Source organism: Mycothermus thermophilus (genome assembly GCF_041956435.1).
Source record: "Mycothermus thermophilus strain CBS 625.91 unplaced genomic scaffold VTJ04scaffold_5, whole genome shotgun sequence".
Lineage (NCBI taxonomy): Eukaryota > Fungi > Ascomycota > Sordariomycetes > Sordariales > Chaetomiaceae > Mycothermus > Mycothermus thermophilus.
In genome coordinates, this window is record NW_027191431.1 from 3,445,560 (window position 1) to 3,467,152 (window position 21,593).

The following is a 21,593-nucleotide window of genomic DNA, read 5'->3' on the forward strand; positions in this document are numbered from 1 at the left end:
GGTCCAAACTACCAGGCAGATAGATATATGACGCGAACTACTTAGTAGGCCTACCTCGGGTATATTGTAACTGAAGGCCCGCCCGTACTACTGTGACATAATGTGCAGCACGAATCCCAGCCTCCTCGCTGATACGCTCACCTATATTCGACTGCGATTCACTCTGCCCGGCCATGGCCCACCCCTCGGGGGACGAAAAGCATACAAAAAGCCAATACACCCAACAGCCGGACGTCCTGATCCCTTAGTAAAGTTGTGAACGGGACGATGCAAGCTCTAGGGGTGATGTTGTGTTATCAGCAACATGGACAAACTGGCTGTCTTTGGGGAGTATTTTTGGGTGAACTTGACGAAGGTTGTGCCTGACCATGCCGTGACTCCGTCTTAAGCCAAAGAACCCCGACACCGGTTTTAGATCGAGTGTCAAAGGCGCTTCGAACATGGGGTATCGCCTAAGATGGCTCCATGTCTTGAGACTTGGCTTGACGGGACATAATCCATCGACGGCTGACCGATCCAAGCCTAGGCAACCACAATAATAGCGCAGCGTGCATCACCACAGAGCGCACAAGTCCCTGAAGGATCCAGGACAGTAATTGTGCTGCGTTGAGAGGCATTGCATATTATACGTAACCCTAAAAAAGCACTTGAGTTTGGGAGAGCTGCACGGACACAACGGGAGTTGGGATGGGAGTCAATCCGGAGCCATGTTTCCACCCAAAGCCGCGGACCACGCGGAGGTGTGTCGGGTTTGAAGGACTAAGATGCCTTGTCTGTAGACTTATGCGACCCTCCGGTCAGCCCTGCAAAGCTGCATCCGAAACTCTTGCGTCCTGGGCTGTGTCCGATGTCTCCTCCTTTCGACTGTTCGCCTCCGGAAATCGTGTCATGACTACGGGCAGTTGCAACAGGACTATTGTGGCATCGAAGCGACAGGTTCGGGGCTGTCTATGGTTCGTTGTGTGTTATCGTATGTACAGCATTGTTGTTTTCTTCAGTTGCTCCGCGCTCCGCCCTTGGCCGCCCGAAGCTCGTTCATCTTGGCCACCCGCTTCTTGAACTCGAGGTATTGGCACTTCTCGTAGTTGTGGCGCTCCGTCTGTAAACATGAATTTTGTCAGCTCAGCCGTTCCCTCCGGCCCATCCAAGCATCTGCCCAGATCGCTCTTGCGTCTTCGCCACCGTGCGCTGGCGAGGGGACATTGGCTGGCTCACCTCGCACTTCCATGGGAGGTAGTAGGTCTCGAAACGGCAGCGGTTGAGCGGGACCAGAAGGTCGGCGCAGCTGTCACGGTAGGCTAGAGGGATCTTCGCATCGCTCATCTCCTGGCGAGAGAGCTCTGGGAAGCAGTCAGCGGTTGACTCATTCAGCGGTGCGTGTTGAGAGGACACAAACGTACTCCTGCGAGGGACGTCCAACTCCTCTGTGGTCATGGTGGGCTACAATTCGGGCTGACGCAGACAGCAATTGACTGGATGTTTGAGCTCGAGGTCGGTGGTTTGGCCTCTGGATTGGAATCGGGTGGAGCAGCTCAAGGTGGAAGGAGCCACGTCACGTGATAGAACAGCCTTATCTTATCTCGGACCCCATTACGTGCCCACAATCAGGGTACCAGGGGAGACATTACCAAGAAGCCATCGCAGGAAGCCAGGACGGACCATGAAAATATGAACGAGACGTTCCGGCTTCAGGTGCAAACGCTCCCGACGTCTTCTCAACTCGACACTTTCGTGTCATTGTTTCAAAACCTTGCCGCTCCCTGACAGACTCGATTTCAGGCTCTAGATTCTATTTCCGGCCATTGTTGGACCTGTGTTTGTCTCAATTGCCGCTCGCCTCCTAAGAAAAGCTTCCAGGTTCTTGGCTTCCCGGGTCGTTAGGCCGGGCCGCTTCTTTGTCATGTCTCCGTCATCAAGTGTCTGCCAACAATGGTTCCTGACAACAATAAGAATAGTGTTTTGAGATGGAAAAAGGAGTTGAAAGTTGACGAACCGCCCTTATCTCTTGAAATTTAGGACAATGCATGCACACCCAATTCTGTCTTCGGCCTAGACGTATGGCGGAACCTTGTGGCATAAGTAAGGTATTTTGGTTGCGCGATGCATAGAAGCTCTAGAATCCCGCGATGATGGTTCGTGATGGGGGGTTCGAAATCTTCCGCTCAGGGGGCGGATACTAACAAAACTCCCATTCCTGACCACGACCTGTAAGGGCGAGTGGTGAACTTGTGAGTTCAACATACCCTATTCTAGGCATCGATGAAAGCATCATGGGATGGGTAGTATTCATCCGTCGTTCTGGTCCAGAGCTTGACCATCTATCCACCCCGTACCCATCTATAGAATTCATCCTTCTTACCTCTGGAAAAACAAGAATCGGACATCCTGAGAGGCTGGGTGCGGAATCTGTACACCGTGTTTTGCGTCCCAGGTCCCTGGTTGTCTGTCTCACGAAATGACGCATGTTATTCATCGGTGGCCTATGGCTCAGAGCCCTGGGATCAAGCTTCGCAACTAGTATTTGTTACTCCGAGAAATGATCTGGCTCAATAAACCGTTCCACCATCCCCCGCGCCAGGTCCCACACCCGGTCACTGCCACGCCGAAAGGCCCAATCGAACTTCCGGTGACGATGTAAACGTTTGGCGATTATCACACCGGGAAGTCCAGTGAATTCGGCCGGCCATGTCAACGCCCGGTCACTGCCACTCTGAAATGCTCAGCCGAAATCCGACGGCGACTTCACCGTCTTGCTTTGTCGGCTTCGGCGGGGTTTGTTCTGTCAACATACGCTGTATATCGCGAACACGAAACTCGGCCAACGCATGCGTAGTCGACAAGGGGATGAAACATGTATATGTGATGTTTCGGGCTTCTTTACAGCATATCCTCAGGTTTGCGACTGACATCCGACTCTGATCCTCGACGTAGAGAGGACAGCTCGCCTGTGTGCTACCGCGTATTCCCGTCCAAACCATGCGGCTGGTCTTGATAGACGTCGTTGTTTACGAAAGGTAAATCCGAAGCCATGCGGTGACACCGCCACGCCACTGTATCACAACAGGTGGGGCCGATAGTCCACATTGACCGAGGACCTCTTACACAAACGCAGAACAGCTACTCTGTTCTGTATACTCAGGGCTTGGAGAAAAAGTTGATGGGAATAACACGGCGTCAATGTTTCAAAACATTGATGCCATCTCGCATGTGATACTAACTCCGGCTCCCTCAGGTGGGTTGCATTTTCTGATGCTATTTTGCGGCACGGGATGGTACGGGAAATCGGGAGCATCGCGGCCCGAGGGGGGGCGGAGTGAGGAAACCCCATCGAAGGCCCGAAGGTAGCATTGGGGGTATTTTTAGGGCGGCAATCAGCCAATGACGGTTGATCTGCAAATGTTTGCCGCCCAAGAGCCGAGCGTTTGTTTCTGTTTATACCCCACAGTTATCCCCTGGCCATTGACAGGCCAAGCAAGCCGACGTTTCCCGCGCTTAGCTATCGCTTCCAACATCTGGGCATCCTTGACAGTGTCAGATCGTGCCCGGCCGTCTATTATAGTTGTCTGCGCGCGTCGAACAGAGTGGTATTGATGGATCTTGTGCTTTCGAAATTTGGATACTGGGCAGGGAGCAAGGGTCTGCTTTTGATGCGCTCTGTACATAGACTTGGGTCACATGCATTGGGGATCCCATTCTTGAACATGTCAAGATGGCTAATACTGGTGCTACACCTGGCGTGTTGAAGATCCTTGAAGATCCCACCATGAGCTAGGTGGTATGTACTCCCTGACCCATGTGAAGATCCCAGCCGTCCCGCGTACATAGGCCAGGCACCTTAATACCTACAATCCCGAAGCGGTTGCCGTTGTAACTTCACGTCCGGTACCTTGCAGCCGACGTAAACGAGGTGGCCGTGTCCGCAAATATCCCGGTACTGCGCAAGGCTGATCAGTGGGTGACCGATTTAGAGACCTAGTCCGTTGAAACAACCGAGCTTAAACCCGTCAACTAAGGAGTAGGTAAACATTAGCTAAACATTCCCGAAGCACACACCCGGTGCCCGGCATATCGTCCGACATTGTTGAGGCCTCAACCCCCCCCCATCCCTGACATGTCAATCTTCGGAATTCTTCACCTCGCCTCAGCCGTGCTGTAGCCCTGGCTTGCTGTTGCTCGCTTCTGGTGAATCAAGACGGCATCATCCGAGATTCGCCTTGGCTGTCCCGTGGTGAGCCCACACTATGACACTATTTCCGTCTTGTGTCCATGATGAAGCTTCCAATCTGTTCTTTCACCCCCTACGTGGCTCCTTGGTTGACAAGGGGGTGCGAAGCTGACCACAGGGGGGAGACCCACGACGACGGTAGCGATATGCTTGCATGGTTAGCAAGTGGACGACTAACAAAACATTGATGGTGTTCTCGTGGATAATATATTAAGTCGTCTTGACCCCTACCCTACACAGTCTCCAGCCAGACTCCCCACAGCAGCATCGACAAGACAAAGGAATAGGTAGACTCACTTCCTGATCCTCATTGATCCCTTACCAGTCTGAGACCTCATCATGGCACCTCCAGGAAGTCTGTCCTCACCGCCTCCAACACGGCCACCACGCCCTTCTCACAGATATCACCATTTCCTACCCAGGCCAGTCACCATTGCTGGCACTCCTGAAACTCTTGACCCACGCATTGCTGCGGCACTTGCTCTTCCGCCGCCAATACCAGCATCAACAGAAGAAGCGTACGAAGTGACCGACTGCGAGTCCGACTACAGTGACGATGAAGAAGCCATCCCCTCTCAACAACCAATTCTTGCCGGTCTCCGTCCAGGGCCACTCCGTGTCCAACGAGACATCGAGGCCTACCCGACGGCCCCAGCACCAGTATCAGAATCCTCTCAATCCACGCCATCCACACTTACACCGAACACCACACCACCACTCAAGCCCCAAGAGTTCAGCCACCCCGTCAAAGAATCTGTTCATTCAGGGGCCAAGGATGACCTCTTCAGTCGCCATGGCCTGCCTTCGGCGCCCCTGCCACCCAAGCCTGGACCACGCTTCTACCGAAACCTGAGGTGGAACTTCGGTTCAGTTTACCGCCGCCTCTTCGCCATCGTCTACCTTGCCAACCTTGCCGTTATGGCCTATCTGGCAGCTCGCCGCGGAATGACTGGTGACCCAACCAAGTTCACGTGGGACCATGCCGCTACCGCTGCGACGGCGAATGTTCTGGCCGCGGTGCTTGTTCGCAACGAACATGTTGTCAATGCTCTCTTCCGCATTGCCTGCAGTTCCTGGATCCGCAACAGTCCTCTGTGGGTTCGCAGACGAGCTGCAAAGGTGTACTCCTACGGCGGCATTCATAGCGGTGGGGCGGTAGCAGCCACGTCGTGGTATCTAGCGTTCGTAGTGCTGCTCACCATCGACTGGGCCCCTGGCAAGGGAGATCCTGGAATCTTGCGAGGATACATCTATCTGGCGAGCTACTTGGTCCTGGGGCTGTTGATCTGCATGCTGGCCTCGGCGTACCCGAGTGTTCGGAGGGCAATGCATAACTGGTTTGAGGGGATTCATCGCTTCATGGGTTGGCTGGCGGTGATCCTCCTCTGGGTGCAGGTGTTCCTTCTTGCCATTGTTGCAGGCCAGGCTAGCAACAAGACACTGTCTCTTGGGGAAGCCCTGGCCAAGTCTCCCAACTTTTGGATGCTCATGGCCATTACGCTGCTCATCATCTACCCCTGGACGCGACTACGCTCCCGTGAGGTGGAGGCCGAGGTCTTGTCGGAGCACTGCCTCAAGCTGACCTTCCGTGGAACGGGCCTGAAGGCCGATTTCGGCCAAGCATTCCGCATCACCAACGCACCGCTGAAAGAAACACATGCATTCGGCGTGGTTCCACTGCCTACCGTTCCACGGTCAGCTGCGCATCATTGCGCAGGATGCACCTGCACCTCAGCCTCGTCCGACGAGAAGCCACAGCCCAAAGACTACACCCCGTCCGAGCGTCCCGACTTTGCCCTTCTCATCGCCAAAGCCGGCGACTGGACCTCCAACCTGATCGCCAACCCGCCGACCCGCATCTACACCCGCGGGGTGCCGCAGTTCGGCGTCCTTCGCGTTGCGATGCTCTTCTCTCCCGTCGTCATCGTCGCCACCGGCGCCGGCATCGCGCCGTGCCTGGGCCTCTTCCACTCCGCTGCCTGTAAGTCGGGAGCGGTGCGTGTCCGCGTGGTGTGGGCTGCTCGTGCGCCCGCGAAGTCGTTTGGCGAGGACGTCGTCAGGACGGTGTACGAGGCGGATCCCAACGCCGTGATTGTGGACACGGACGAGGAGGCGAGGAGAGCGAAGGCCCGTGGGGTGAAGAGCCGGCCGGATCTTGTGGGATTGACATACAGAGTGTGGGAAGAAGGAAGGGAAGTGGTCAGCGGGCAGGGGAAGAAGAGGGCTGAGGCGATGGTGATCATCTCGAATCAGAAGGTTACGGAAAAGGTCGTGTATGGGTTGGAGACTCGCGGAGTTCCGGCGTTCGGGGCAATTTTTGACTCGTGATGATGGTTTTATTTCATGTGTTCTTTCATGTTTTCTCGTCTCTTTTCAATTTCTACACCCATTTTCTGGCATATTTCCTTATTATTTGGTTGCTATGTTGTCTCAAGCAAGGCGCTTTGGATGGCACCTTCTGACATGTACCTTTCCTTTCTCTCTTCCTCTTCTAGTTTCCTCGTCTCCGATATTATTAAGACTTTCCAAAATGACTTACGCAAGGACAAGAACTGGTTAGATAGCGATTGGGCACAAGATATTATGATTGTCAACTCCCCAGACATCCCTACGAATATACCACTGTGTGTTATGACTTACTGATCGTTTGGCCTCTATGGAGTATTAATATTATTTGTATTAATATATATTTGACTCAACCCGCTGTCTTTACAGATCAGATCGGTTTCCTTTAATGGCGAGAACGGCTCCTTACCTATTCACCCTTCGTCGTGACTTGAGAGCATTTGTGACGAGGAGTTGACGAGGCTACCTTGATAGATATTAGCCTATAATACGTCTGCCTGGAGTTTCTTTGTTCATAGCATAGAGCGGTTTTGTTGGACATTATCCGACCTCCAATATACGACGTTTTCGGACAATAGTTACTGACCTTCCCCTGGGACACAACCGTATTAAATATCCATAACCTCCCAGCAAACAAAGAGAAGCTACACCTCATAAATATCGGAGCTGCCATCACCGGGCCATCACCTGACTAAAGGACATTTTAGTGGTTCTCAAGCATCCGGCCTTTCTCCTTTCCCACCATGGCTTCCGCGCAGGCGAATCCCAATAATAATGCACAAAACCACTCCAATTGGCCATCATACAGCCATCACACGCTTCTCTTCAATCCCACAATCAACAAGGAGGTCCCAGAAAGAGAGCAGCTGAGTTTCGCCAATCAGTCGCGCCGGTACCTCCAAAAACACCGCGCCGGCTTCATCTTCGTACGATGGCTACGAAACGACGCGAACAAGAAGGACGAGGTCGTGGGGCTCTTTGTGACAGCCAAGCGCCCCCGCGAACTCGTCGCCATCAAGAAGATCACATTCTTTAATCGGGAGCATCTTTCCGCAGACCCGAACCGTCCACTCCCAGCAGAGATTGAACAGTCTACCCTCGACATCTCGGACAACTACGTTCAATGCCAATTGCCCTTGCATGATGATCGATTTGGAGGACGAAGCCCGTTTCCACAGGTCTTCGCGTTCCAAGTTCACCGCTTTCAGACCCCGGAAGATGACCCAAACACAATATTAGGAGACGCAACGCTATACTCCAAGTATTATAATGGTGGAACCCTTACCGATCTGTTGCATGCGTTTCAAGAGGCTGGTCGACCGATTCCAGAGAGTTTCATTTGGCACTACTTGGCTGAGGTTCTGAGAGCAGTTGCATGGATACATCTTGGAGACGTTCGATCCAGAACCGACAACCTTCATTTCATGCAGTCAAGGAAAAATCCACAACACTTCCCACAGGCATCGAGGGCGCAGGGATGGGATCCCATCATCCATCACGATTTACATGGTGGGAATATTTGGTTGCATTATCCGACAGAGGAAGAAAGAGCGGTTGATCCCAGTCTCGCAAGGTTCAGCGATGAGTTCCCTCAAATCATAGTCGGGGACTGGGGGTTTTCTTTGAAGGCAAGCAACGGCCGTCCAACTGGGGAATTACCTCCATCCCCACCGTTCCAGGACCAAGACGGCTTGAACGACAAATGCCTTTTGGCATGGAACCTCAGGAACCTTATCGCGTTAGGCGAAACAGACGACGCCACAGATTGTGCTATCAACGGACTTGACTTCCATAGGCTGGCACAGAAATGCAACATTAGCTGTCACTTTACCGTCCATGGCTATAGCAGAGAGCTTCAGGACGTCTGGGAGCACCTGTTCCCTCTCGCAATGTTCGGGGACTATTACACATCATGGCTTCAGATATTAACCTCCCTGTCTGATCCCCAGAATGCCAGGTCCCCACAGTGGCGGCAGAGGCTCCTCACCAATGACGTGCTCTACGGACAGATCCTGGCCCAGGTGGATGTTCAGGTAGACGGGTATATCCAGAAGAGGAAGAATGCAGAATCGGTGAGATGGACACAAGGACAATGGCAAGTTATGCCGTACCGCAGCCCCATCAGCGATCCTCGGGCACGCCGCTGGGACTTCAGGGCTGTCCGATCATATTTGTCCAGAGTCAGCCGGAAACAGGCCCAAGCTTACAATGGCGAATTGACGCCACCTTCTCTCAGCTTCGTGAGGCACAATCTTGTGTACAACACAAATACCCGGATCCGTCGTGAAGAGAGCACGCCTCCAGAAGGCTACACACAGCAGCCAGATCCACAGCCAGATCCATCCGACGACTTGTCAACAGCATCCATAACGGTTCGTGTTCCAGGTAGAGGGCAAATCCAGGACATGATCAAAAGGAGAAATGAACTGGGCAAAGTTCACGAAAACGAGCACAATTTGACCCGGCAAGCGGAGGCGGGCTTCCAAGCTGCCGAGGCATCCGGCGCAGACGAGGCTAAACTTGCTGAGCTCAGACTTCGTCTGGAGGCATGCAAAGCAAATGAGGCGGTTGCCAAAGCAAATGTTGAGCAAATGCAATGGCAAATCCGGCTGGCAGAAGATGCCCGGGAGTTCAACGATGCCATGGGAGCGAGACGCGACGCAAACGCTGCGGCGACAGACGCGGCCCCCAATGAAAGGAAAGCCAAGAGGGAGGCACTGGCGCGGGCAGAAAACAGAGCGAGGAGGAGACTAGAAATGTGGAAGGACACACAAAAACGCCTGGACGAGGTCAACGAAGAGCTCAAGGAAGCCAAAGCGGCTCATGCAGAAGCCCAGGCACAGGTTCTTGCGTCCACAGCGCAAAGAACTAAGTCTACGAAACTAATAATCAAGCGGGGTAAATCAGTACAGGCGAAGAAGGTGGCGGCTAGCGAATATGACCCGAGCTTGGGCAATTACGACGTTGACATGACAACGCCAAAGAAACCTCCGACAACAACTCAACGGCAACAAGAGGAATGGATTGTGGGCGGTGTCAAGTTACCCTCATACCCATTCGTGGATAGGTCGTGGTTGTGGGAGAGGCCGGTGGGCACGCCATCGTCACCTGCACCGATGCCCCGGGGAGAACTCATCAGATACCGACTAAGACAGCAGTGGGAGCAGGAGCGGCGGGAAGAACGGAGGAAGAAAAAGGAGGCAGCCAGAGCAGCAGCAGCAAAGGGAGGGCGAGCAGGGCAATAGTGTGGCATTTAGCACTTCGTGTGTGCGACGTGGGTTGCGGCTTATCGGCAAAAGAATTGACAAAAGGTCCAAACAAGAAGACTTTGAAGAAGATGCTCTCTGGATTTGGGGCAAGTGACCGAGAAAAAGTGATGCCTACTACAGGAATCGAACCTGTGATCTTTGCATGTGTCGATTAGATACAAGTGCAACGCATTAGCCACTATGCTAAGCAGGCTCATTGGTTGATGCAACGCTTGAAATGTTGGCCTATGAGGGTGCCTGCGTTATCCACCACCCACCCCGCTCTTCAACCGCATCTCCGTTGCCTCCTGTGTTGACTTCAGGGAGACAGTACACTTGAGTAAGCCACCAGTTGTCTACTGGCAGACACTCAGATAGGTTGAGTTGACTAGCATTGGAAATGAAGCCACTGCCTATTCCCTGCACCACCTGCATGAGGCAACCTTCTCTCATTATCCCCGAGTTGCAACGAACCAGGCTTCTCCACGCACTCTGGTTTTCGTAGGCTCTTGTCAAGGATAGAAAACGCATTGATGAGACTATTGGCAATCATAGTGGGCTTCTTGCATACACTCGATGCTTGGATAGGCATCTTCTGTTGAAGTTCATGAGTTCGAGTTTTGCTTAAAGTCAGATGGCAGGACAACATGCGGCGTTATCGGGGCCAAAACTACATGAAGGCCACAAGGCTGCTGCATCACTCAAGCATGTTTTTAGCATTTAAGTATTAGGGGAAGTGTTCAGCGTTTCTTTCCCAAATCACATCTAAGGTCGATATCTGGCCGGTCCCTGGTTTTGAAGCGCTTCCCAGTTCTTGGACTCATCCTTAACTGAGAACGGTCCATCACACCCTGGATCACCACCCTGGGTTATGCCTCATCTCGCTGTTTGCCAAATCCATCTGATGGTCCAGTTCCTTATCGGGGCCACTCCTCTTGTCTGACTGGAGCCACAGCTTATAAGGCCCTCCCGATAAAATTTCGTAAAGTGCTTCAGCATCCACCACACGATGATCGAGGCAGCGGTCGTGGTTCCTGATCTTCTGTGACAGTGGCGTTGCGACTAGAGCCACAGGTCCAAGGGCCACGCCCGTTGCCGCCATGAACCGGTGCAGGATATCCGTCACTTTCGGCGTAACCTTTCGCAGGGCCAGGGCACCGGTTCCCTGTAATTCTTCATCCTGATTGGGGAGCGACAAGTAAAGCCCTAGTTCCCCATCATCATCTGGAACCGTCACTGTGTACCACCCGTCGGTTGGTCCTGAAACATGCCCATCATCCCCAAGGACTTCTGGTGAGGTAAGGGCATCAGGCAGCGTATCGGGCAGAGTCTGGGAGGCGAGGAATGAGGGAAGTATGGCGGGGGAATAGATCGCCAGATACAGCTCTCCGGGCCCAGGGATATCTTCCTTGTCATTATCCAAGCTGAAGCTCTTGGTGTCAGACTTCCGGCTAGAGTAAGTGTCCTCGCTAACCATGGCGGCGAGCGGCGCACGAAGCCACCACAGACTTTGTTTGAGTAAGGCACGGTTGCGGGTCTCGGGCCAGCACATAGCAACCGAGTACCAGCAATCGGTCCATATCCAATGGCCATCAACGAAGGTGCTGCCAGAACCTGTAGCCTCTGCAGTTCCGATGTCAAGCACGCGAAGGATTCCATCAAGGCATAGCTTGAAGTGCCTGCTTACGTCCTGGTGTAAAGGCCGGTCCCTCTTTGCCAAGGGCAGATATATCTTGTATTTGATCCAATCCCGTGGGCCAAAACGAGACATCAGCTCGTCGTCAGAGACATCTGCCGTAGGATCCGGGATATCCTGGAGGACGGCAGCCTGTTCTTCAACCGCGCGGCGTGCTGCCGCAAGAAGACGGTCCCACTCGGCCTGGTTCCAGTTTCCGTTCTCGCCAACAGATCCTTCGCTTCGGGAGGTGTACACGTCCTCGGCCGTCCCCGGATCATCTCCGCAGCCTATCCACCAGTTTCCAGTATTCTTGTGGCGGAACCATCGAAACTTGTTCCGGCGGAAGTCCTGACGCTCGATAAACTGCCGGATAGTCTTATCGTCGAACCTATCTCGGCCGAATACCTGCCAGAACGCCGACACGATCAATCGAACCACCTTTTGCATCTCCGCCGTTGGGTCATGGTTCGCATTTTCGTCGAAGTAAGTGTTTCGGCAAATCGGTGCGAAACGGGTTAATAGCAAGATTGTCAGCCCCGGAACGGTACCCCAGCGACGTTGTGATGGCTTTTCCGCTGTCAAGGACGCGGCAACTACGGCGCGAGAAAAGAGCTCGAGCTCCGACCAGCGCAGGGCGTACGGGTACCAGTGGGCTTGGTCGTCGTGTCCGAGTTTGAAAGGGTTGTCTGGGCCATTTTCGCGGGCGAGGTTCGGAGTCGAATAACCCAAGAGGATGTAGTCGAAGTCTGAGTCAATGGCAAGGGTGAGGCGATAGGGTGGATAGGGTGACCAGTGGTTGGGCACTTCGTTGAGTTTACCGTCTTCCTTGTCGCCCTCGTCGTTACTGGCCTTCTTATCCTGGTTGCTGGTGGTGGTACTCTCGACGGCGGCATGATCAGATGTGGCACCTTCCGACCCTTTGGGTTCGAGGAAAGCAGACCAGGAGATGGGAATGCTTAATTCAATCTCTTCGTCCGGCTCGCCGTCACTCTCATCATCTTCGCTCTGCTCTGTGTGATCCGTATCGTCAGGCCGAAAGGTATCACGTTGAGAATGACCCGACTCTGGAAGCTCATCGTCCTCGGGGTTCAGAATAACATTCTGGGCGTTGCGAAATGGGCCTTTGTATGGATTCCGAGATGCGGGAGTAGTGAACCAGTGGTAATCTGTCCAGAATCGCTTTGTCTTGAAGACAGGAATGAGTGATGCTGGGAGAGCCATGGCGTGTAACAGAGGCGGTGGTTGGACGGCAAAGAGTGTCGAATAGCGCACGAGATATTGCAGATATAAGTATGGAAGATGGTGAGGCCTTGTAAACTCAAGTCGACCGATGTGCGGGTAGTTGGAGCAGAGATATGAATGGGAATATTGCCAGTGACTCAGTCGGAGAGTCACGACCGCAGAGCTTTTGGATATCCGAATTCCACGATAAGCTCACAGCCCACCAAAATTGTGCATATTATCTTGGCAAAAGAATGATGCCCAATACATCCCAGCAAGCAGGCAAGCAGGCCGGGGCTGTCCTGCTGGCAGCCCGAAGTTACCTGTGTGCATGCGGCTGAAGAGACTCTTGCGGGGTTGGTGGCTGTGTTGAGCCGAGCTCTGAAGCTCCGTTTTGGACACAACCCCTCTCATCTTGAAAGTTCATTTCCCGCCAACCTGTCTGCTTATGGTATGGATATGCCTGAGATAATAAGGATAGGGTGTAGTGTTGTGCTCGGATATCACTTGTCAACTGTCCTGAAGACCCTCATCCCATTATGCAATTGCGGGGGCTCAAGAACCTTACTGGCGGCCAGAATAGCCCTTGAACATCAGCGCGGCTGCTTCACGAAATATTAACATGAAGGCGGATCTCGTTCCTCACCAGGTCGGCTTCATCGATCATGAATCCAGCTAGCTGCAAACTTGAGCATGGCAAACAGTAAATTAACCGTTCATTTTCCTTCTTTTGTCATCCCAGCCAGGCTTCAAACCATTCCAGCTGTACCTCCAAGTACCATCCCACCCGCCAGGGGCATCGCCAAAGGGAAACCAAATCCTCCTCCAAAGCCGCAACCAACCTTGCGATCATACGGCTCAGCCGGCTTCTCCCATCGCCCTCCTGCCCACTTACCGCATCCATATCCGCCATAGCCAATCCCATACATCTCTCCTTCCGGCCTCAGATATCTCCCATGTGGCCCCGGTCTGGGGCCATCTTTGTCATAAAACACCTCGCTCAAGTATGGTGTGAGCGGCTTCACATCTATCACCCCAGGGAAGGTGTGTCCCGGCGGTTCCAGGAACAGGTGCACTCGGTTCTCATCACGGCCAATGGCGACTGGTCTCCCCGTATTCATAGCTTGTTTCATGGCATTCCGGAGCAGGCGGTGTTGGCGGTACAACTCGTGCTCAACGACTGCGCGGCGGATGCGTTCGGCTGCTCGTTCTTCGTGGGTGGTGCCGGTCAATTGGTCCTTGAGCTTTCGGCCGAGCCCGCGAGCGAAGCCTAAGGGGCGAGCATGAGTATCGTGGCTGGGATTTGGCGGCTCGCCCCCTGGTGCTGAAGACTCCAACTCCCAGTCCGCCTCCATGTCCGTATCCTCGGCGGCGATGTCAGCGGCACTGGGTCTTCGGGAGAGGCCGGAGCTAGTGCGATGGATTTGTTCCCGTTCGTCATTCGGGAGAGAGTTCAGATAGACTTCGTCATCATAGGGGTGGTGCCAGATGGCTCTTGGGGGGTTTGACAAGGTGTCGACAAAGAACTGATGAAGCGTTTCTGGATCGAACTCTCGAACCCAACCCGATGGTAATGGGCGCAGCTCGTCTTCCATGCTGCGGCGAGCATGTAAGGGGATGCCATTACGTGGTTGTTGAGGTAGCGAATCCGGCCCGCTTTCACTGGGAACATAATCCATGGTCACGAGATGTGGTGGTCGTGGTCAAAATAACGAAAGGGAATATGCTGTTCCTATCATCAGGACGGGGCCACCATTCACGGCATGGACGAACGATTTAATGCTGTCATGGGAATGAGGGGTTCAAAGCCGAAAGTAAGGTGTACGTCATTGATCGACAGCTCGTGGCGAGCACTGTAACACGAGGATTTCACGACACAGTCAACCCTTGGCAGTCGACTCAATGGAAAGGATGGCTGTCCGCCAACTCCCTGATGGATGCTCATACTTGCCCAATGTAGGGAACCCAGGTTGGATGTCAGGGACCCCAATACTGAACTGGCCTGTCCTTCAAGTACCGGCTACCTTCTGAAATATTATACATAGCTTTCAGGGGTCACTTAGATGACGCCCAAGTTCCTTGCATGTCAGAGATATTGAGCCATCGCAGGGAGGGGTCAAGAGATGATTAAAAAGGGGGTTGGTTTATGATCGTGAAAGCTTGATTATCTATACCAATCTAATACCCGGTCATAGCCATCGTTCATAACTCGTAGCTCATAACTCATGACTCATGTCTCATGTCATGATAGTTGTACTTTTTTGTCATGCCTCTCAACCTGGAATCCGAGATCATCATCGAATATTCTGGTCATCGCCCTACCACCCCGCCTCCGTCTCCGACCCACTAAACGCCTGTTCATCCACCACCCTCCCCGCATACCTCGAAAAGTAACCCCTCCTCCCGACTGGCACTCCCCCGTCATGGGCATCCCGCTCCCGGTCCATCCCGCGCTCCCACCGCACCCTCGCTCTCTCCCTATCCATCCCGCTCCCATACCCTGACCCAGGCCCCGACCCAGGTCCCGAGACATACCCATTATCAACAGGTGACGCTGGAACGTACCTCACCCCGCCGGACAGACCATATCCCCTTGCAGTCTCACACTCGGCGCAAAACTCCCACGAGGGCGGCACCCCCGACCGGCGACGACACCTGATACACAGAGGGCCGGAACCAACCGCTGCCGGTCCACCGGCAGCTCGCGAGGCCGGCCTCGACTCAACATCCACCACCACCCTGGCTGCAGGGCCACGCGACCGCGATCGGGACCGCGACCTCGACGCCCCCCTGGCCGGGGTAGTAGCCCTGGACCTCGAGGCGGCTCGCGAGCGAGAGGAGGTTGTGGTGCGGACGGACCTGGTGCGCGGCGCTTCCAGGTCTGTGGACTCCGAGGAGAGCGAGGAGGAAGAGGAAGATGGTGAGAGCATGGAGGACGACCGGCGGGAGAAGGAGGTGTTGGTAGAGGTGTTGCCAGAGTAGGAGTATGAGGAAGTTGACGGGGTAGTTGGGGAGGAGAGGAGGACCGTGGTGCGTCGTCGTGGGCCTGGCCTTGGATCAGGCTCTGGGTCGAGAGGACCCCGCGATGGAGGACGTCCGGGCGGAGGGCGACGAAGTATGGAGCGCAAGTGGGGCGGCCCCGGAGGTCCCGGAGGAGGCGGAGGCGGTGGGCCGGAGAGCAGCGGCGGGGCGATGGGAGCCGGCGGAGGAGGCGGCGGTGGTGGAAGGTAGGGTCGGCGGTATGGAGGGGGAGGATCCGGCGGCGGAGAGAAGGGCTCCGCTGGGTAGTGGTAGCTGACGCTTACACTCCTTCGCCGGCCCGGGGCGGTACTTGGTCGGTGCCGGGAACCTGGGGCGCGGCGGGGATCGGGGTAGTTCGGATCTCCGTGAGGACATGGGCCGGTGCAACCACAGTGGATGTGCACGGGACCGTAATTGAAGTTGACGTTGACAGCCCGGTCTGGGTGGTCGGAGACGATGCCATTGACGAGGCGTACCTCCGCTGCGCGATCACGGCTACGGTCGCGGTCGCGGTTGGCAAGGCGGGTGCGGCTCCGGCTTCGAGCTCGGAGGCGTCGTTCGCGCGCAGCATCCCCGTCCCGCTCCACCACACGGAGCTCGCGATGCTGGACCGACGGGGGACGGGGAGCCACAGGGCCGCCACGAATATGGGCCAGCGGATCCGGGCCGCGGATATTGTCTAGGTAGTCGAAGCCATAACCGGGATTATAGTTATAGTATGCCATGCTGGCGGCGGCGGGCTGGTGGGCGGATAAAGCGACAAATTGCTTGGGCTCGGCCCTCGAGCTTCACCAATTCATGGTTGTGAAAAGTTCAATGGAGGAGCTGTGGTTGGGCTTGGTACTTGAAACAAAACTTCAAGCGCACAGGCGGAATGGCGGCACCGACATTGGAGCCTCACACGGAGACGCGAGCGGTGGAGGTGCCCAACGCCCGACGCCTATGCTGGCAATCCACGTGTAAAATGCTTTGATTTGGCGGGGCTGCATGTGTTTGGGTCTCACCCGCGTCGCGTAGGGCAGGCCAATGTTCTTTAAGGCCCAAGTTGGTCTGGTTGCGGCATCTTGGCACCTCTGTCGGCAGGAAAAATTCCTGGGACACACGATCCAGGCAGCGGAACCTCAGGCAAGTCAGGTAGGGCTCATCTTGGCGGCTTGTTGAGCGGTTTGGCACCTACTTACACATAGGAATATCAGGAGAAAGGCATGATGGTGGACTGTCAACAGGTCACAAAAATTACGGAGTACTGACTAACAATGTCGGACGTATGAAATTTTGCCCAAACTCATCTTCATTACAATGAACTAGCACTATTCACAAAGCCACACGAAACGAGTGACTAACCGCAGAACAAACCCATCCAACACTCGCTTGCTGTCACTCCAAATCAGCCCAATCCTTCCACTCCTAGCTCACGAAATGGTGATCTTCTTGGTGCCACGGCGCTGAGTCTTGGGCACCCTGATCTCGAGGACGCCGTCCTTGAACTTAGCCTGGACGTTGTCCTGGTCGACGGCGGAGGGGAAGCTGAAGACACGCGAGAACTCGCCGTACGAGCGCTCGCTCAGCCAGTAGCGAGGTGTTGACTTGGTCTCCTTCTCCTCGCCCGGCTTGCCGTTAGTTGCGGCCTTGTCCTTCTTCCCCTCGATCTTCTTCTGTTCCTGGGGAGCCTCGAGCAGAGATTGGTCGCCCTCGGTGTGGGTGCGTTCGTGATGGCCGCGGACGACAAGGGTCTGCTCGTCGGTGAACTCGATTTCAACGTTCTGAGGCGGCACGCCGGGCAGCTCGCCTTGGAGGACGTATTCCTTTTCGTGCTCGGCGACGTCGAACTTGGGCGAGAAGGAGGTCACGCTGCCCGTGGTTTGATTGAGTTGCTGGGAAGCGTAGCGATCAAAGTCGTCGAGCAGGCGGAAAAGGGACGAGAAGCCCGGGGTCTGCTGAGAGAAGCGCGGATAGTTCCAGAGCGACATGGTGTTAACGTTCCTTCGAGGAATGTGATTTGTTGCGAGTAGAGGTTTCAGCGATAGCTGAGGTTTGCGGATTGTGTTGCGCAAAAGCAGAGGAGTTGTTCTCGATGTCAGTGTTCGTGATGCTTGCATTGTGCTGTCGTCGAGTCCAGGCGATCCGAGATCGATTTGGGGTTTATATCTTTCGAAAGCCGGCAGCGTCAACACAGTATCGCCGTCATCGATGCCCATCATCCGACAGGATCGAGACTTCGAGATGCATCATGTCGGTCCATTTGAGAAGTTGCGCGAAATGGCGAGCTACAGGACGTCCAAGATCGAGGTGTCTCGAAAGCCCGAGATCGTACGAGAGCGATGTCATTCATTGCCACAGAACAAGGCATAGCTATGATATGAAGTTGTACAGAACTCTCGAAGCTGCTTTGTTCCTGTAATCGCGAAGCCGAAGCTCAAGTCGTTGCAAGATACCAGTCAGGTGATTGGATGCCAGATCGATTCCCGTTCCGGCTCGTTGCTGCTGGAGATTGCTCGAACCTCTCATTGCTTCTGGCCCGGGTTGGCTGCTGCTGGTTGGCCCCACTCCCACCTTGCATCGGGGCCCACCCGGGCCTGGAGCTCTTGGCCGGCCGAACCCAGGAAAGTGGGGAACCACGGGACTCCACCTGGGCTCAATCCCCGGGCCACGGCCGGCCGATGGAACCCGACTCAAACCATAGAACATTCCACAACAGAGACAGATCACCAAAGCTCCTCCAATTAAGGTCACTATCGGAAGGGACTTCAGCATTATTGTCATCAACGCATACAAGGCTTCCTCTTGGACCATGCGTCTACGGAGCGTTGCAACCATAATTCCTCGCGGTCGGGAGTGTGGAGATGTGGCGGAGCAATCTCCAATCTCCGCGGACTGTGTTCTCGGGTGCCTGCCGGGCCTGGGCAAAGGAGACGCTAAACCCGAAGGAGGTCTTGGACGAGTGATGACATCATAGGTTATTCGGCAACCCCACCTCCACAATTGGAACTTGAAACTCAACGCTGAAGAGCACCTCAAGAAAAAACCGGGGCTCGCCCGATTCATATGCGCTCATGATACCATATGCCCGTTGTCATTGGCGCAAAGGACGACGTTGGCGTGCCGTCAATGAGACGCTGGAGCGGTTGGGGTGGGTGACTCGCGGCCTTTCCGCCACTCATGCTGAATCTTTCAACCACGTTATGTCCCCCAGCCCTGAAGATCAACTTGGAACCTTGGCTTGTACCGTCTCATTCTCTCCCAGGAAACACCTCGAGATCAGATTGTTTGCCGACGTGATTCAATTCTCCCTTCACCGAATGATCCCGAGTCATCGCGGTTGTCAGATCACGACCTTGTTGACCAGAACCTCGCGCCTGTCTAGAAGGCATAGGCCGAAGGGAAATAGCACGAAGTTGGAGCGTTCACAGTTGGTGACAGCCACAGAAACACACTTCCAGACTCGGAGTTATTCTTCCGGGTCCTAGATCATGTCTCAGGACAGGCGCAACGCAAGCCCTGCCGTTACAGGTCCCGACCTAGGCCTCGTCTTCGACCTCTCCCCCCTCGCTCTTCTGGTACTGACGCCCTCATGGCGCATCACCAGGGCTTCGGCTCGCTTCCTCGCTGAATGGCGAGTCCCAGCCGACGAGTGCATCGGGCGTGAACTTCTTCCCTTCGTCGAAAAACACTTGCGCCCAATTCGCCCAGCCTATCTGGCCAACCTGACTGCCTGCATCGACGACGCTCTCGCCTCGCGCACCCCCCGGACATCCCGACCCATCAACACTCATTATGGCGTCTCGTGGAAGGCCCGAGCAATCCCCATCTTTGACCATGATGAACTGCTATGTATCGTGCTGGAGTGGCAGGAAGGGCCCCTCGACACATCGGACGTCGAAGCCTTGGAACCCAGCCTCACCACCGACGATGCCTTCCGTATCCTCGTCCAGGCCGTCAAGGATTACGCCATCTTCTTGCTCGATACCAATGGTCGCATCGCGACCTGGAATGCCGGGGCAGAGGTGCTCAAGGGCTATACACGGGACGAAATCCTTGGGAGGCACTTCTCCGTGTTCTACAGCAAGGAGGATGTGGACATCGGCAAGCCCGAGATGGAGCTCGAACTCTGTCTGCGCGACGGCCGCGTGGAGGACGAGGGCTGGCGCTACCGCAAGGACGGGTCCCGTTTCTGGGCCAATGTCATTATCACCGCCATCTACCGAGATGGTGAGCATGTTGGCTTCGGCAAGGTGACTCGAGACCTGACGGAACGGAAATCGACCGAATCGCACCTCATCGCCGCCTATGAAGAAGGCGAGAAACTCAAATCCGACTTCCTCGCCAACATGAGCCACGAAATTCGAACCCCTATGCACGGCATGATCTCGGCATGTACTCTGCTGCTTGACACACAGCTATCACCACCTCAGCGTGATATGGTCAGGATTATGGAGGAGTCTGGCCAGGTCCTGCTACGAGTCATCAACGACATCCTCGACTATTCGAAACTCACCTCTGGCAGTTTTTCCATCCACTCAGACGTTGTTGGAATCACGAGTATCGCTACCTCGGTGGTCCGCAGCATTCAGCCTTCACTCCCGGATGAAGTCCACTTCGAACTCTTCTTGTCCCCAGACCTGCCGCGTTCCGTCCGTGGTGACCCGCTGCGCTACCGCCAAGTGTTGCAGAACCTTGTGGACAATGCTGCCAAGTTCACAGAAAAGGGTACCATTCGCCTTAGGGCGTCTGTTGAAAAGGAGGACGACGATACTTGCACCATTCTAACCGAGGTGACCGACACAGGCATTGGTGTTCCTGTCTCAGCTGAAGCCAATCTGTTTACACCTTTTGTTCAACTCGACTCCACGACAACCAAGTCTTTCAAGGGCACCGGGCTGGGCCTATCCATTGCCAAGGCCCTCGCAGAGCTGATGGGAGGGCGCATTGGGTTCCGTCCCAACCCGGACTGCCATGGGAGCATTTTCTGGTTTACCACACGTTTCAACAAGATCAAGAACCTAGGCGACATTCATGAATGGAGCCGCCCGGATGCCGTTCGCGTAGCCCGGGAGAACGCCTCGCCTCCCAGGGCCAGTGACGACCTCGACGACCTGCTCACCGAGTTACGCATTGTTGCGTCCGTCAAAAACATACTCCTAGTGGAGGACAACTTGATCAACCAAAAGGTCATGTTGGGAATGTTACGAACCATGGGCTTCAAGAACATCGCTCTGGCTTCCAATGGTTCCGAAGCTGTGGCCATGGTGCGCGGCAAACCGGCAGCTTACGACCTGGTGTTCATGGACATCAGCATGCCTGTCATGGACGGATATCAGGCAACTCGCGAGATCCGGGCAGCGGGCATCCTTGTGCCCATCGTTGCCATGACCGCCTATGCCCTGAAGGGTGACCAAGAACGGTGCATCGAGCACGGAATGAATGACTATATTGCCAAACCTGTGGATAAGAAGCGTCTTATTCGCGTGCTAGGGAAATGGCTACTCCGCATGCCCAACTACCGCAAGTCATTTGACGATCGCCGGCCTGATCTGAATGGCAACCCAGTTTCCTTGGGACAGCCGACACCAAGTGTGGAGGCCCAAAACCCATTGGACACAAAATCTGGACTTGTGTTCCCGATCACTCCTCCCGTCACGGTACCAGAGGCCGTGAAAGTTAGTGATGACGTCCGGAAGTCTTCGGAAACAACTCGGCCCACTCGGGAGCGAAGTTTTTCGTTCAGACTTCCCTTTCTTGGAAAGGATAAGGGTTCGTTAGAACGCAAAGAGAATGGCGTCAATGCCGTCGGGCATCCAAAGCACCCCGGGCCTTGATAACGACATGATCTGGCGTGAAGGGCATTCTACGTTGG

General features: G+C 54.7%; 8 protein-coding genes and 1 non-coding gene across 9 annotated transcripts; 3 read left to right on the forward strand and 6 right to left on the reverse strand.

The window, feature by feature from the left end:
* Nucleotides 1-994: 994 nt before the first annotated feature.
* On the reverse strand, nt 995-1,434 carry VTJ04DRAFT_8348 (uncharacterized protein; the record flags this gene model as incomplete). The annotated part of the gene is made up of 3 exons (XM_069366775.1): nt 995-1,099; nt 1,216-1,340; nt 1,401-1,434. The coding sequence occupies 3 exons, from the start codon at nt 1,432-1,434 to the stop codon at nt 995-997; spliced, it is 264 nt and encodes an 87-aa protein (XP_069217676.1).
* Nucleotides 1,435-4,564: 3,130 nt separating this feature from the next.
* On the forward strand, nt 4,565-6,553 carry VTJ04DRAFT_8349 (uncharacterized protein; the record flags this gene model as incomplete). The annotated part of the gene is made up of 1 exon (XM_069366776.1): nt 4,565-6,553. One exon carries the CDS (start codon nt 4,565-4,567, stop codon nt 6,551-6,553), a length of 1,989 nt encoding a protein of 662 aa, XP_069217677.1.
* Nucleotides 6,554-7,314: 761 nt separating this feature from the next.
* VTJ04DRAFT_8350 (uncharacterized protein) lies at nt 7,315-9,816 on the forward strand (the record flags this gene model as incomplete). The annotated part of the gene is made up of 2 exons (XM_069366778.1): nt 7,315-7,689; nt 8,521-9,816. The coding sequence occupies 2 exons, from the start codon at nt 7,315-7,317 to the stop codon at nt 9,814-9,816; spliced, it is 1,671 nt and encodes a 556-aa protein (XP_069217678.1).
* Nucleotides 9,817-9,948: 132 nt separating this feature from the next.
* On the reverse strand, nt 9,949-10,033 carry VTJ04DRAFT_t105. Its single transcript has one exon. It is a non-coding gene; the product is annotated as a tRNA-Thr (tRNA).
* Nucleotides 10,034-10,675: 642 nt separating this feature from the next.
* VTJ04DRAFT_8351 (uncharacterized protein) lies at nt 10,676-12,718 on the reverse strand (the record flags this gene model as incomplete). Its single annotated transcript, XM_069366779.1, has 1 exon — nt 10,676-12,718. One exon carries the CDS (start codon nt 12,716-12,718, stop codon nt 10,676-10,678), a length of 2,043 nt encoding a protein of 680 aa, XP_069217679.1.
* Nucleotides 12,719-13,282: 564 nt separating this feature from the next.
* Nucleotides 13,283-14,397, reverse strand: VTJ04DRAFT_8352 (uncharacterized protein; the record flags this gene model as incomplete). The annotated part of the gene is made up of 2 exons (XM_069366780.1): nt 13,283-13,320; nt 13,614-14,397. The coding sequence occupies 2 exons, from the start codon at nt 14,395-14,397 to the stop codon at nt 13,283-13,285; spliced, it is 822 nt and encodes a 273-aa protein (XP_069217680.1).
* A 639-nt stretch (nt 14,398-15,036) lies between these two features.
* Nucleotides 15,037-16,464, reverse strand: VTJ04DRAFT_8353 (uncharacterized protein; the record flags this gene model as incomplete). The annotated part of the gene is made up of 1 exon (XM_069366781.1): nt 15,037-16,464. One exon carries the CDS (start codon nt 16,462-16,464, stop codon nt 15,037-15,039), a length of 1,428 nt encoding a protein of 475 aa, XP_069217681.1.
* A 687-nt stretch (nt 16,465-17,151) lies between these two features.
* Nucleotides 17,152-17,709, reverse strand: VTJ04DRAFT_8354 (uncharacterized protein; the record flags this gene model as incomplete). Its single annotated transcript, XM_069366782.1, has 1 exon — nt 17,152-17,709. The coding sequence occupies one exon, from the start codon at nt 17,707-17,709 to the stop codon at nt 17,152-17,154; it is 558 nt and encodes a 185-aa protein (XP_069217682.1).
* Nucleotides 17,710-19,209: 1,500 nt separating this feature from the next.
* VTJ04DRAFT_8355 (uncharacterized protein) lies at nt 19,210-21,555 on the forward strand (the record flags this gene model as incomplete). The annotated part of the gene is made up of 1 exon (XM_069366783.1): nt 19,210-21,555. One exon carries the CDS (start codon nt 19,210-19,212, stop codon nt 21,553-21,555), a length of 2,346 nt encoding a protein of 781 aa, XP_069217683.1.
* Between the last annotated feature and the right edge of the window lie 38 nt (nt 21,556-21,593).